Source organism: Fukomys damarensis, unplaced genomic scaffold, assembly GCF_012274545.1.
Source record: "Fukomys damarensis isolate Sample0158 unplaced genomic scaffold, DMR_v1.0_HiC HiC_scaffold_22, whole genome shotgun sequence".
Taxonomy (NCBI): Eukaryota; Metazoa; Chordata; class Mammalia; order Rodentia; family Bathyergidae; genus Fukomys; species Fukomys damarensis.
Genome location: NW_022900934.1, coordinates 340,142 through 355,830, shown reverse-complemented (window position 1 = coordinate 355,830; position 15,689 = coordinate 340,142). Strand labels below are relative to the sequence as shown.

At 48.9% G+C, this 15,689-nt stretch overlaps 1 protein-coding gene across 3 annotated transcripts in view; it reads left to right on the top strand.

Moving 5' to 3' along the window:
- Positions 1-12,241, top strand: part of Dnajc5 (DnaJ heat shock protein family (Hsp40) member C5) — a 19,821-nt gene extending 7,580 nt beyond the window's left edge. Inside the window, exons 1-5 of one of the 3 annotated variants that reach the window (XM_033767015.1) lie at positions 4,526-4,536; positions 5,786-5,903; positions 6,893-7,106; positions 8,044-8,215; positions 8,653-12,241. In XM_033767015.1, coding sequence (XP_033622906.1) covers positions 5,797-5,903; positions 6,893-7,106; positions 8,044-8,215; positions 8,653-8,756 — 597 coding nt within the window. In that variant the 5' untranslated portion in view covers positions 4,526-4,536; positions 5,786-5,796 and the 3' untranslated portion in view covers positions 8,757-12,241. Of the gene's footprint in view, positions 1-4,525; positions 4,537-5,785; positions 5,904-6,892; positions 7,107-8,043; positions 8,216-8,300; positions 8,376-8,652 lie in introns of those variants that run through there. The other 2 variants (XR_004518443.1, XM_010633391.1) reach the window with 2 other exon arrangements.
- Positions 12,242-15,689: the final 3,448 nt, after the last annotated feature.

Genomic DNA, 15,689 nt, shown 5'->3' with positions numbered 1-15,689 from the left:
TTGTGTGTGTGTGTGTGTGTGTGTGTGTGTGTGTGTGTGTGTGTGTGTGTGTTTAGGAATCCTAGAACAATGTTTCTTGTTTTGTTTTAGGGACAGAGTCACATCCGTGTAGTCCAGCCCAGCCTTGAACTTTCTTTGTAGCCCAGCCTGGCCTTGAACTCAGGATCCTTTTGCCCTAGATTCCCCAGTGAGTGGGAAGAGGGACACAAATTCAACAGTTCAAGCAGACTTACTGCTAAACCTGAGAGGGACCTCTCTGTTCGAGAGAAAGTGTCTTTACAGGCTAAAGCTTTTTTATAGTGTTTTTTTGGATATGCTTTTGAGGGGGTGGGTCAGAGAAACAGTGGGCTTGTGCCTTGCTGGTGTATCTTTGGGGGGCTGCTTGTGACCAGATATGTCCTCTGTGACTTTAGTAAAATGAAACCTATGCTTCTCCAAGATTGCAGGTGGGCTCATTCAAGCTAGCGGTATTCTTGTCTGAGCTCTGTCACCCAGTAGCTGAATTTACAGGTGTGTGTCACCGTGCCTGGCAGAGCAGTGTGAAATAAGTGGAAAGAGCAGGAGTGAGATTTTAACTCCATGGTAGCGTGCTTTACCTTGTGTGAGGCCTTTGGTTCAGTCTTTGCCCCCTCCCCCAAAAAAGTGGAAAGAGCAAGCATATGATAACATGCATTATAATAATATTCCTGTTCCTAAGAAAACAGCATTCACTACTGTGTATGGTGTATTAGCTGTAGGATTTTAGTAGATGTCTTTTATCAGACTGAAGAAATTTCCCTTGGTTCATGATTTACTGAGAATTTTTCAAATCATTAATTGGTATTAAATTTTATCTAAAGTTCTGATGAATCCGTTCAGATGGCCATATAGTTTATCTTTTTTACATGTTAATATAGTGAATCACATTGATCTTTTGAAATGTTAACTGGTGTCTCTTTGTGGGAGTTTTTTTGTTTGGTTTGATTTGATTTTTGTTTTTTGGTTTTTCTGAGACAGAGTCCTAATGTGTCGTCTTGAAGGGAAATATTAAGAATTACAGTGCTAATCTAGGCTCATGGCACATGCCTGTAACCCCAGCTCTAAGGAGACCGAAGCAGGAGCCTCAGTTCAGGGCCAGACTGGCCTACATTTTGGAGACCTTGTCTGAACACCAATCACCCAAAGCTGGGCATGGTGTCACATACCCATATAGCAGTCCTAGCACTCAGGAGGCCGAGGTAAGAGGATTGCTGTGAGTTCAAGGCCAACCTGGTCTGCATAGTGAGTTCAAGGCCAGCATGAACTACATAGTGAGGTCCTGGCTCAAAAAACCAACGAAAGAAAGGAAAGGGCAACCAATCAAACAAACAAAAAATTTAGGGTGAGGGTATAGCTCAGTGGTAGAGTTTTTATCCAGCAAGTACAAAGCCCTAGGTGCCATCCCCAGTACTAGAAAGTAAACAAAACAAGAAGGGTTTGTTTTGGACTAAGCTCCTGTATAAATAAAGTGCAAAATAAAAATTGGGCTGGGTGTGGCAGCACATGCCTGTCATTCCTGCACTCTGGGAAGCTGAAGCAGGCGAATATAGGTTTAAACCCAGCCCCCGTGACTTATCAAGACTCCCCCCCCAAAAAAAATTAATTAAAATAAAAAATTAAAATGAGGTCATTCGGAAGTTACTGATTGCCACACTCAGACAGACTAAGGTGTTGATCTGACCTAAGAAATCAGGTTTTGAGCGTAAACCAGCTAGTTGTTTATTTCTTTGGGGAAGGGGATACTGAGAGTTGGATCCTAAGACTTTTGCCTGGGCTAAGTGCCTGCTCTGCCTCTGAGCTGAGCCAGTCAGTGGTCATTCTCGGTGTGGTAGTGAGTCCTGTCTTTCACAGAGAGAGAAACCTGGAGTAACCTAATGGTAACTAGGAATTTTCCTGTGGTTATGTCTCCTTGTCCCTGCTTTACAAGGAAATTGACTGTTGTTGATTTTTTGTTTGTTTGTTTGTTTGTTTGTTTGTTGGTACTGGGGATCGAACTCAGGACCTTGCTCTTGTGAGGCAGGAGGTGGAACCACTGAGCTAAATTCCCGGCCCAAAATTGACTGATTTTTGTTGTTGCTGTTGTTTTTGTTTTTTTGAGACAGGTTCTGACTGTGTAATTGAGAGTGACCTGGAACTCACTATGTAGCCCAGGCTGGTCTTGAACTCAGTGATCCTCCTGCCTCAGCCTCCCAAGTGCTGGGATCACAGGCATACACCACCACGCTGGCAACTGTTCTTTCTCTTTTTGTTTTTGCTTCTTCTTCCAGAGCTCTGGGACTCCAGGGTCCCCAGGCTCAGCCACTCCTCCCATAACCCTAAGTGAAGGACAAGATAGAGCCTGGGGGAAGATTAGGACAGGAGCTTTGCTCAGCACAACTATGCTGTGAAGCATAGATAGAGAGGCTCGAGTCTGTCTCCAGGAGCTGCTAGAAACTTTGGGGTTTTACAGAAAAGAAACAAAAGCAAGGTCTGAGGGTTTGTATAGCTAGCAGCATAGCCGGTCTCTGAGCAAGTCCTGGTCTGGTTGATCAGGGTCTCAGAACAAAATTCTGTGCAGTCCCAGGAGGGCCTTCAATGCTGGAGGGGCAGTTGGTTCCTTCCCATCATGATGTGATGGCCCCAGCCTGGGTGACTTCCTTGGTGGGGTGGCCTGCCAGGCTCCAGGTGGTTGCAGGCTAGTACAGAGACTGGGGATTTAGGCATGCTGCAGGGCAGGGATGGTGAACGCCCACATTGCAGCCAAAACCCACTTACTTATGGCATTGTTCCAGCACTGCAATTAAACCTGAATACTGAGTTTTAGTATAGGAAAAATCCCTCATACATTAGCACGTTTTGCCTTAAAAGTAAATCTCTGCCAGTGCTCCAGGGGATCTGGATTTGGACTTTTCTAAAAGCTGGAGATTAGATGTCCTGCAAAGTCTGAAGAATGCCTTGGTTACCCATATTTTAGTGCCTCCAGTCTTGAAGAGCGATGAGACAGGCTAGATGATTTAGGGCTAATCAACCTTGAATACACTTCTTACAAACATGATTAATCAGACATGTATGATTAACATATACTACCAGGGATCTGATCCAAAATTTTGAGATAATGGACATTATGAAACAGGCAGAAAGCTGAGCTTGGCGGCACACATTTGTCATCTGAGAACTTGGAAGGCTGAGGCAGGAGGATAGCCGTGAGTTTGAGGCCAGCCTGGAATATATAATGAGACTCTGTCTCAAAACAAAACAGAACAAAGGCAGAGCTGGCAAGCTTTATCCAGCTGTTAACCATTGACCATCTGCAGGCCTCACTAAACTTCCAAGCCTTCCTCTGTCTATAAAACCCACATCCTTTGTTCTTACCCTCAGAACTTTTATTCTGTTTTATGGGATTGAACTATCTAATTCTAGAATTGGAAATAAAACTAATGAAAATCTTCATATCCAGCCTTTCTTTTAATTTTGTGATGGTCTCATCGAGTCACTAAATTATCCAAACTAGGCTCAGACTTTCAGTTATCTTGCTTTAGCCTCCCAGACAGAGTGCTGGGATTACAGTTGTTTGCCTCCACAGCCAGCTGTAATTTTGTCTTTGACAGTTTTTTTAATTGCAGATTTAATTTTGTTAATATACAGGGGTAGTTGGGTTTTCTGTTTCATCCTGTATCACTTTAAGTAAATTGTATTTTCAAGGTACTGGTCTATTTCGTTTGCCTTTGCTAATTTCTTGGCACGAAGTTGTTCGAGATATCACTCACTACCTTCTTCACACCTGTAGGATTCTTGTAATGAACTCTTTGCTCGTGTTGCTGATTTCTGTTCTCTTGCTCTTTTTGGTCAGTCTGTGTAAAGATACAGGAAAAGAATAAACTCAGTTTCTCCTATACTTTCAGCAGTCAGTAGAGACTTCTGTGACCAAACATATGTGTTTCCTTACACACCATAACTAGTCATGGTTCTGGTGGGCACAATCCAGGCTCACTCCAATCCAGTTAGACTCTGGCTGTCTACCTGAAGGAAGCATCCCCGCAGGGACGGGCACAGTCCTGGACACTCCCATCCTCAAGCCCCAGACTTTCCTGTGCTTCTAACCAGCTGCCTGGAAATCAGGACTCCTACAACCCCAAGCTTAGATTGTCATGCGCTGCAGAGTTCAAAAACCTCTGTGAAACATGTCTATCAGCTTATTCAGAGAGTATCTCAAATCATACAAGCAGACGAAGAGGTCTGTAAGGGTGAAGTCTCAGAATTTTTTGATGCACATCTTAAATCTACGTTCTTTCACCATTTTCATCATGATTTTCTTTTTATTTTCATGTGTTGTTATTTCTCTCCTCTCCTCCCCTCCCCTCCCCCTCTCCTCTTTTCTTGGTACCGGGGATTGAACTTGGGACCTTGCACTTGCATGACAGGCACCCAAACCACTGAGCTAAATCCCCATCCCCTCATGCGTTATTATTTCCTTCTTCCATTTCTTCTGTGTTTTTCCTTATTTTCTAGTTTTACGTGGGGTCTTGATGAATATGTCATGTGAGTATTCTTCTGAAAAACAGAATTGGTATACTGGTACCCATATGTGTATCTAAAAGGAGACTATGACTCAGTGGTAGAGCACTTACCTAGTATTAACAAAGCCCTGGGTTTGATCCTTGGTATATAGCTATAGAGAGATAAAAAATTAGGACTTGGCTTACATAATGAAGTCCCACAATCTACCATTAGCAAGCTGGAGTCTGAGGAAAGCCTGTGGTGTAGTTAGAGTTAGTCTGAGGTCTAAGAACCAGGGATACTAATGATGTAAATGCTAATCCAGACTGGGTTTGAATGCATGCAGCCCTTCTGCCTCAGCCTCTCAGAATGCTGGGGTTACAGGTGTGAACCACATTTGGGTGTGATTTCTTCTTTGAAGTACATGTTATTTGGAAGAGTGTTTTTGTTTTTTACGATATGAGGAATTGAACCCAAGGCTTTCCCACTGAACCTCACCCCTTCCATCTCCTCCCCCCTTCATTTGTAGACACTCAGTTGCAGGGAGGGGGGAAGATGTCACAGTGCTGGGACTGTCTGTACTAGTGTGTGCCACCATGCCTAGCTGACACCAAGTTCTTGAGGTATTTTTCTAATTTAATTCTTTTTAGGTCAGATAACGTGCATGGTTTCAGTCTAAGTTTTTGGAAACCTGTTTTAAGGCCCAGTGTTATATTTTAGTCAATTTACAGTGTACACTGAAGAAGAATGTCTATTCTACAGAAGTCGGATGCTGTATAAATACAATTTCAAGATAGGCATGTAACCCCAGGATAACTTTGAATTGCACTTTGATGTATAAAAGTACTCATTTATTTTGATTTTTCCCTGTGTTCTGTATAACTTGACTTTTTTAGTGTTTCCTTAGCATTTGCCTTTAAACTTGTTTAGCCGTCCCTCTTAGATTCTCTTGTTTCAGTTTGTTGCAGTGCTGCAGAGGACCCTGGGTCTTGAGAGTGCCAGGGTGGTAGGCAAGTGGGTGTGCCCCCACCCAGGTCTGTAGAGCCCCAGCCCCTCTCGTGGAGAGGTTGCTCTTGGGACTGCAGTACACATCTTCAGTGTGACAGCACATTTCACGTGTCCCCAGGTAGAACAGCTTCCCACTCTTACGGGGTGGAGTCTGTCTGCACATGTTATTAAACCATGGTTTTTTGTTTTTTTTTGCTTTAAACGGTTGTATGGTATATACTGTCACCTCTGCACTTGGAGTTTTTATCTGTCCTTGATGTTTTCTTTCATTATTCTCTTCTAGATTAACCTACTATGGCAGACCAGAGGCAGCGCTCACTTTCTACCTCCGGAGAATCACTGTACCATGTTCTTGGGCTGGACAAGAATGCAACCTCAGACGACATTAAAAAGTCTTATCGGTAAGTGGCTGAGTGAGGCTCTGCCCTCCCAGAAGGACACAGTCCTTCAAGTGGTGTAATCTCCTTTGTACAGGGAGAGTTCTTGGGCATATTCAGTACAGAACTGGTAACAGTTCTGCCTTTCCGTATGTGTGGTGTGCTCCTCATAGTTTATAACTATCATGGTAATAATGTTCTCTTAGCAACAAAAGCTAAACACTTTTCAGATGTTACAGTTCCACAGGGAATTTGAGTGATGACCTCAAACTCACCAGCCCAGGCTGGTCTGGCATTCTCAATGATTCTCCTTCCTTAGCCTCTCTGAGTGCTTGGATTACAGCATGTACCACCACGCCCAGCTGGTGTTTCTTTTGCATTCTTAGCACTGTCTTGCCAAGTGTAGTGGCACGTGGTGCACTTGAGAGGCTGAAGCAGAAGGTTCACCACAAGTTTGAGGCCACCCTGAATTACATAGGGAGACCCTGTCTCAAAAAAAAAAAAAAAAAAAAAAACAGAGCCAGTGATGTAGCTCAGTGGCACAGCACCTACCTGGCAAGAGCAAGGTCCTGAGTTTGGTCTCCGGTACCAAAAAAAGCAAAGACAAGTGATAAATAAATATATTTTAAAAACAAAAGCATTGTGCAATCGATGAAGCACAGTCTAAGATGCCATTATTGCACCCTCCATGCCTGTAGTTTTATTACAGTAAGTGTGCAGTAAGCCACCTGGGGCACTAGGGCCAATGTTAAGGTTTCCTTTTGTGGTGTGAGAAGTTAGCAGAAAGAGTGCTGCCTGCTGTGCCTGCTACTAATACCTCAGGACTGTCAGGTGGAGATGAAGAAGGGAGCTTGCCCTGAAACAGTTGCAGGTTTCTTTTGACCCTGACATCAGACCTCTGAAAATCTGGAAATTGAGGTGGTAATGGGTAAATATTTCTTCCTCTGGACCCTCCAGTGGATGAGCATGAAATACCAGAACAGGTAGAGCCAGGAAATGGTTTTGGTTCGCAGGAAGCTTGCCCTGAAATATCACCCAGACAAGAACCCTGATAACCCAGAGGCTGCAGACAAGTTTAAGGAGATCAACAACGCCCACGCCATCCTGACCGATGCCACAAAAAGAAACATATATGACAAGTACGGCTCTCTGGGGCTCTATGTGGCCGAGCAGTTCGGGGAAGAGAACGTCAACACTTACTTCGTGCTCTCCAGCTGGTGGGCCAAGGTGAGGAGGGGAAAGGGCACTAAAATGTCTCCTGCCTGGTAGGATTACAGATGCTAAAGCGTCTGGGTGTGGTGGGGCACGCCTATAATCCCAGAACTCAGGAGCCTGAGGCAGGAGGATCTCTATGAGTTCACCCTTCAAGGTCAGCCTAAACTACATAGTGAAAAGATCCTTTTCTTATTTTGGTACCAGGGATTGAACTCAGGAGGCGCATTTGCGAGGTGGGCGTGGTGCCACTGAGCTAAATCCCCAGCCCTAGGATCTGTACTCTTAAGAAAAGGTCTCTGGTGCGTGGCAGTCCTCTTCCTCCCGTGTAGTAGGCAGTGGCTGCAGCTGGCATGGTAGCCAGCGCGCAGCGCATGCATGCAGAAGGTCCATGCTGAGCCACTTGCACCAACAGGGTTTCTCTCGTGGCTCTTAAATTCTTAGGAGGGTTGAGGTAGGAAATAAGCCTCTTCAGGATGGTATGCTTAGGCTTTTTGTTGCCAGGGGAAGGGGAAGAGATCTGTTTTTTTTTTGAGTACTGGGGATTGAACTCAGGTCCTTGTGCTTGCGAATCAGTGGCTGGAACCACTGAGCTAAATCCCTGGCCCCAAAGGGGGAAGAGATCTTGAAATCTAATGTCAGAAACATTTGACTTCTATCATTTTTTTTTGTTGTTTTTTTGTTTTCCCTGTTTGTCTACCATGTATAAGTCCAGAGGGTCTGAATTATGACATGATTCTTAGTTGTAGAAAGCCCATACCTGCCCTCACTAGTGAGCCCTCAGTCCTGTCTATAAATTACTGCATGCTTTTCCTTTATTTATTCTCATCTGAGAAACATACCCTTGGCATGGAGTGTCCCCTCCACAAGTCTTGTCCTCTCTGGGGAGGTCCCTTGCACGGAGGCCTGCGGGACCCTGGGAGGCAATGCAGTGCCAGCATTCTCTCCCTAGGCCTTGTTTGTCTTCTGCGGCCTCCTCACCTGCTGCTACTGCTGCTGCTGCCTATGCTGCTGCTTCAACTGCTGCTGTGGGAAGTGTAAGCCGAAGGCCCCTGAGGGCGAAGAAACTGAGTTCTACGTGTCCCCTGAGGACCTGGAGGCACAGCTGCAGTCTGACGAGAGGGGTGAGTGCCTGCCCCAGAACCCGCGTGTGTGCGTGGGGCAGAGCCAGCATGGGCCCTGAACAGTGTCAACTGTCTTGTCAAACAGGAGGGCACTGACACTGTGCCGCGAGTGTTTGTGGTGGCAGCTGGGACTGTTGAGGTGTGAACGTGGACACTTGAGGTAAAGCAGGTGCAGGGATCTGTCCCCGCCCGTGAACTGTGGTAGCCGTAGATCCAAGGGAACAAGAGGTGGGGAGGGCGGCAGGCAGGTGGGGAGGCCTGAGGGCTGGTGATGACCTGAGGCCACTGAGGAAAATGTGCTGGGTGGAGGTGAGCGAGTAGCCTCTCCCCTCTGAGTGTCTGTCCAGGTGGCCAAGCGTTGTGATGTGAGAACCCTGTTGAAGGCACATGGTGTGGCTGCAGCCCTGGTACGATGAGGATGCTTGCTTCCTTTGCAGAGGCCACAGATACACCAATCGTCATACAGCCAGCATCCGCCACAGAGACCACCCAGCTCACGGCCGACTCCCACCCCAGCTATCACACTGATGGCTTCAACTAAGTTCAGGAAAAGCTGTGATTAGAGGATGAATCAGCACCTGGCCACTGCAACCGTAGAATCATGAACTGTAGTCACCAAGACGGCAAGGCAGCGGCTGACCTGCCTGGCTGTGTCGGGCCCTCCCACCACCTCTACGCCCGCCCATCCGTCCATCCTCGATACATGAAGTGCGTAGCATGCAGTATTTAAAGCAGTGTAGCTACGGTCTTCTTCTTTTTCTTCTTCTTTTTCTTCTTCTTCTTCCTCTCTGTTTTTCCTTTTTTAATAGCATGTATGGGTTATGTTCAGTGTCTGTGTTGTGGACATGCTGCAGCCCAGCTGCATTAACTGGACAGTGGAGCTGCCTCGGGGCTCCATTCAGGTTGGTCCGGGAAGGGCTAACCGCAACGCCAGGTTCCACCAAGCCAGTTGGACTAGAAAAAGAGGGGCCTCCCTTGCTTCCTGGTGCCCACCAGGGCTGGAGGCGGGTGCCGCCTGGTGGAGCTGCATCTCCACCTTGACCTTGGTGTCCCGAGATGGGTCTGGTCCACGCTGTGCTCCCTGGCCGTGAGGCTGCAGGCAGGGCACTGATCTCACTGGCTGGGAAAGTAAGTGGGCCACATCCTCCGAGCACCACCAGCATCACAGTCCTTTTAGCAGTGTTTGTGTTGGGCACAGTTTGCACCTTGTTCACTTGGCCTCATGGCAGAGTTTCTTTAGTGGACAGATCTGCTGTGGAAAGTGCAGGTACACCCTTTCCGAGGGTGAACTCATGCTCTCTGCACAGCGCCTTTAGCCCAGGTCTCTTCCACAGGGACCAAGGTTCCTTTCCGTGGAGTTGCCCCTTGCCTGTGTGTAGGTTGTTTGTCTCTTTTCCTAGACCTTTCCCAGGCCAATAGCTGGATAGATGGGGCCATGGTCTCTCTTCCCCTTCTGTAAGTCTGACTCCACATTCCTTCAAACCCACCTGTTTTTAAATCTTTTCTTGAACTTCTGAAAACTGCAAGTGATAGGATCTGCTTAGTCATAGTCCAAGGGTCTGAGCTCTGGCCATTGGCACATGGCTACTTGTGCCTAGGAAGTGTTGTGTAAGTGTCCAGCCCTTGGGACTTTCCTCCCTGTGCTTGCTAGAGCTTGGCCCACCCCCTTGCCTTCGTCTCTGCCTGTCATCCATGATTCAACAGAGCAGGAATACTGGGTTCCTGGAGAAGGTGGAGGGAGCCAAGGTGCCTCAGGAGGGTTGAGTCCCAGGGAGGCTGCACTGATGCCTCAGCTCATCCGCCAGCCTGGAAGGTTAGTGCTGGACCACAAACCCCTGTGCACACCACTAACAGTCTGTCCCGTCTGTGCCCCAGACCTTGTAGGTGGTACCCTGGGTGGGGGAGCTGAGGAGATGCGGACTGTGCCCGTATGGAGCAAGGTTTGGAGCTGTCTCACCCCCAGCAGCTCCCTGCATGTGCTGGACCAGACTCCAGTGAGCTGGGTTCCTGCAGACGTCCAATGCCAAACATCGTCTCAATTTCCAGTAGAGGTGAAGGAGAAGACTCACGTGGAGACTCCATGGCCCAGATGACTTGCCGTGTACTCCTGAATCTTGGCCCCAGCTCACCAGCATATCCAGAAAGTAGGGTTAGGGTGACAGGAAGTTGCAAGAAGGGGCAGCAATGTTAGGACAAACCTAACGTGATTCAGAATACCTCACTGGTTTGGCGTCCCCAGCCCCTTCTGCTTAGAGAGCAGTGACGCTGCAGCCCCCAGCTCATCTGACTGCTGTTACACGTGGGCCAGGAGCCAGTTGGCTGCCAGCACCAGGTGCTTGGGTGGGTCTGTTTTGCTCCTTAAAATGATCATGAAGACATTAGGGAGGATTCATCTAGGATGTTAGACATAGCTTATTAACATCAGATTTCTTGTGGAAGGATAAGAAATGCACTGTTGGGCCCATCTGGAAACAGAAGGTGAGACCACTGGGTGTCCTATGTGCCAGTCCCAGTATGACAGTCATAAGGGACTCTGTAGAAAGGCTACCTGGTCAGCCTTGGTGACTTCCTGGAGATCATTAAAAAGTGAGTTGTTTTTCCCCAGGATGGCCAAGAACCAGGTTCAGGGTGTGGACGTGGTGGAAAGTGTGGTGCCTACCTAGGGCTGTGGGGAAAACTGTCCTGGTCTGCAGCTCTGTGACTCTAGCTAGATAATCTCAACTGGAGTAGTGGCTGGGGAAGGAGAGCAGCACCCAAACCCAGAGTCCTGCGGAGTTTGTAAAGCTAAGGAGATCATGTAGAATGTGTAAAAATGAATAAGACAGTTGTCAAGGTGATGACAGTGATTGCCCAAGGCCCAGCTGGGGATAACTGTGAACGTCAGGATTGGGAGTCCTTCCTGCCACCTGACCTTGTAGCAAACCCCTCTTCATTGTCTTACTGCGTTGGTCTCAGGCCTGCCTGGTTTTGGCCCTTTTAATAAGTAGAGCTGGTGAGTCTGGGGGAGTAAGGTTACACCACTTCCTGTCCAAGTGCTAACAAATCAGAACAACCCCCAGTTCTTCTGACTCCTGTGCTGGTGTTAACAGCAGGTGTCAACTTCACCTGCCTGGAGTGCTGCAGCCACTGCGCATGGAAGCCTGTCAGAGCCTGGGTTCCCTCGGGGTCCAGGCAGCACTGGTCACTTCTGAGCTGCAAAGGGTGGGAGAGACCTGCGAGGCCATCTCTGGGGCGCTGCTGCTGCTACTGTGCGAATTTCTGTTTCCGCTCAGTGATGTGGACTTTTCTTGTCTTCCTTTTGGCTTTATTCTATTTTTAAACTGCTTTAGATATTACTGCTCACTGTTCATGAGCCTTCCTAGTTCTCTGATCAGTTTAATATAGCCAACACCCAATGGGGACCTGTTAGAAAAAGAAACCAGAGCATTCAATGCAGTTAGCAGGAAACTTCGTCTCAGTGTTGTCGGTTGTTGGACTTGACCACAAGCGTCAATCCAGGAGAGGCCCTGGATCATGAAAGCTCAGGACTCTGCAGGTGTCTGACCCATGTGCCACTGGCAGCAGTGTGCATTGTCCTGCTGAGCCATGGCGGTCTGTCCCAGGTGAACCTCGGTGTGCCGGAGCAATGTCCACCAGTGTAGCTGGGTGTCTCGGGAGATGGTGGCCCTGGCGTGCAGGCTGTTGCCGGGGGTTCCGGGTGCTGTGGGCAGAGCTGGGGTGGATCTTTTCTGTCCTTGGTTGGCCCTCAATGCACCCTGTCGTGGGAAGTGTTTTGTGAGGGTGTGCCCAGTGACTGATCTCATTCCTTTCCCCGTATTCTGAGCTGTAAACCCCAGCGGCCCACAACTGACTTGTCTCTGTCATGTTTTGGTTCCAGTCATCCTCCTGTGGAATTGGCAAAAGCTACATCTTTACTGTACTCACATGCACGGTTTGAGTGTGGGCTGTGGTGTGTGTCTGTGTACATATGTGTATATGTATATATTGTGCAGCAGGCCTGTCATGCTGCTGTCCAGTGGCTAAGCGACAAGTACAATAAAGTTGGCATCAAGCAGCTCTGGTTTCTTTGCAAGTTGGACAGGGGTAGGGTCTCCGTATGGTCTCCAGGGAATGCACAGCAGGAAACTGCACCACTGTGTGCAGAAAGCACTGCAGAGGCCCCATCAGCATTGGGCTTTAGCAGGGTTGGGCATGAGGTAACTGTCACAAACATGTCCGTTCCTGGGGGCTCTCTCAAGCTCGTCTAACCCATAGGTATGAGAAATCTAGGAAGGTGACTGGAAACCAACCCTCCTCTTTCTTGAAACATTGAAAACCACTTTTCTGGGCACTAGATACAATCAGAGGCAAGGTTGCATGTGAAGGGCAGCCTGGGTCGGGACTCAGTGCTGGCCACTCCTGGGAAGGGGCATCACCCTCCAGAAAGGGGCTAGGCCAAGGGCCCTGGAGGCAGCATTTGGGAGATTTGTCTTCCTGGAAAGTGAGGCAGTGTTTTATGCTGAATGGGGCAGGGGGAGTTTACGCGGAAGCGTATATATGCTATTTTTAAAGATTAGGTGCAAGTGCATGGAAAGCAGTTGTCCATGCACCGGTTTTACCCCATTCCTGGCACCCATCGCCCTGGGGTACAGTCTGCTGTCCGAGCCTTGGCTGACTCTGGCTCCGACCCGCACTCCAAGGGCCAGGCTGGAGGCCTCAGGTGGTTTCACATGGTGTTCTCCATCTTGTATGTCTGAATGTTGATCTGAAATAAAGATGACTGTTGTAAAATAACATGTTTTCACTGCGGGACAGGTGTGTCTTATTTAATGCTGTCTTCAGAACCCTTTCTTTCATGAGACTTACACGTAGGTGTCCGCTGGCCTCTGACCCTGGTGGTGGGATCTCACTTCTCTCCTGCTCGATACAAGTGTGAACGCCCCTCCTCTGGGTTCTCTTTTCACCTCCATTTACACACACACACACACACACACCCCTCAGGGACTGAACTCAGGACCGTGAGCTTTCAAGGCAGGCATGGTGCCCCTGAGCCAAATCCCTCCATCTCCATTTTCCAAACACGAACGCTTGTACAGTGAAAGGGGCCTGTTAGCTAATGAGTCCATATGCCATGGGCACCGTGGAGCACGTCTTGGAGGTCTTGGCGGCCAAATCTTCACCTTGTGGCCCCAGAGCCAGTGATACCATACCCATACCCTGGGAAGGTCCTGTGGTCTCTTCACACCGAGTCCACAGTCCTTGGTATTGCTGTCCCCCATCTGCTTGGCTGACCAGCACCAGCTCTCTTGCCTCAGCCAGGACTGTCCTGCTCCCATCTACAGACATGTACCCCACCTAGCTTACGGTGCTAGGCGTGGCCATGTTGACTGGCCCATTTCCCAGATGAGCAGATGCAGGTGTTGGAGCACCTGTGTGGATGCCATGAGCCAGTGTGTGAGCATGGCTGGCCAGTTCCAACTCAGCCCTTCACCCGACAGAAGGTTCTGTCCTGAACTGGCAGCATAACAAAAGGTGGGGAAGGGTAAAGGACACCTAGGCATCTCGGCTTTGATGTAGGGCCAGCCTCTGCTGTCCCCTGGAGCAGAGTAACTGCATCTGAGCCTGTGCTCTAGGCTTATTGGCTAGCAGCGCCATCTTTGTACACCTCTGTGTCCTGGCCATTCCGGTTTCCCAGGGTTGTCCTGCCACCTTCCCTAGGATACCTGGACATCAGGCTGCAGCAACTTCTGCCTCTGAGCTGTGGATCTGCCTCGTGTTGCCTGCTGTCTCCCACTCAGCCCTTCTGATGTCAGTCCCTGGGGTGGTGTGAAATACGCTTCGTTCCATCACCTTGTCAGGAAAAGGAGCAGAGAGCCCTGGCCTGGACACAGTGCAGCCTAAGGTCACACAGCCCTTGTGCCTCAATTTCTCCACCTCCAGGAAAAACATCCAGTCCTGGGCTCCTGCAGCTGGTGCCATGTCTGCCCAAAGGCATGTGTGTCCCAGAGGCACTGTTCTGCACACACTGGCCCCTGCCTGGGTGGGGCCAGGATCAAGGAAGCCACCCTGCCCCAGGCCTGCCGGTCTGGCCACTGGGCAACTGCAGAAGCCACCCTATGGTTGAGAGCGCTACTGTCCGCTGCAGACCACACCTCCCACCTGAGCCTCTGTGGGTGGGAGTGCCAAGTTTTGCGCCTTTGGTTTTAGGGCAGGACAAGGCAGAGAGCTCAGACCTGACAAGCAATTTGGTTACACTAATTTTTAAAATATTTGGGAAAATGGAGCATAAAAACACTTTGAGACCACTCAGACCTAAGATGAAGTAATTTGATTCAAGTTTTCTGTATTAAAAAAAACAACACTGTAGACCAAATGTGCCTCTCTCCCTTACCTGGTCTCCCCTGTGCAGTGGCCCCTCCACTTCTATCCTTTTCTGTCCACAAGTCTAAAGCTTATCTTTAGATAAGGCACTCGTGTAGTCCCAGCACTTGGGAGACTGAGGCAGGATTGCTGGGGTTTGAGGCCAGCCTGAACTACATACTGAGACTGTCTCAAAAAAGCAAAATAAAAGGTGAAGCTTGACTGCCAGTGTTGGATCCCATAAACAATATGCATCACCAGTTTACACAATTTTACAGAAATTGTTGCAGTATTAATTCTTCATCCAGTATAACCTTTTGTCCGTCTGTGTTGGTGCAGGGAACCGAATCCAGGCCCAGGGGGTCGGGGGTTTGGCAGTGGTGGTACTGGAGATAGACGATTGGACCCAGGGCCGGCACACTGAGCCACAGTCCCATCCTCTCCCTTTCTCACGCTTCTGTTTTGAGGTAGGGTCTGAATAAATCGAAGTTTCCCAGGTGGGGCTCAAACTTGTGATCCTCCTCCCTTGGCCACCAGGAGTGCTGGGACTACTACAGACAACTGCCACCAGTGCTTTCTAGCCAAGCTCTATCACCAAGCTAAATCCAGGTCCCAGATGTTTGTCTTCAAAATCTGTCTGCAGGCAAGAGTGGTGGTGCATGCTTGTAATCCCAGTATTTTGGGAGGTTGGAGCAGGAAGATGGCAAGTTCTGCCCAGGCAGTGTAGCGAGACCCTGTCTCAAAAGGGTAGGGAGGGGCCGCGCGGCCACCCCTGTCTCCTTGTCCATTTCAGCTCTCGAGAACTAGTCACATTCGGTCTCTCCACTTAGGAACCGGCCACACAGGCTTTTCCTTCTTCACTGTGGAAACAGCTGCCGCGGCTGGAGTCCTTTTCCTGGGTCCCGTGCGGCCGCGTGGCTGCCCTGCCCTGGCGCTGTCCCGTCCTCAGCGTTCTTAGCGTCGGACATTTTTCCTGTGTTGTGTGAATTTTCTTACGTAGGTGGAATCCATGTTTATTATTTCCAGTATTATACACCTTGGCGACCCTTCAGAAGCTGTGGCTCCGAGTGGAGCGACGGACATTCAGGGCAGTGGACAGCGGGGCCGAGCGTCAGCAGGAGCCGCACCTCCTCCG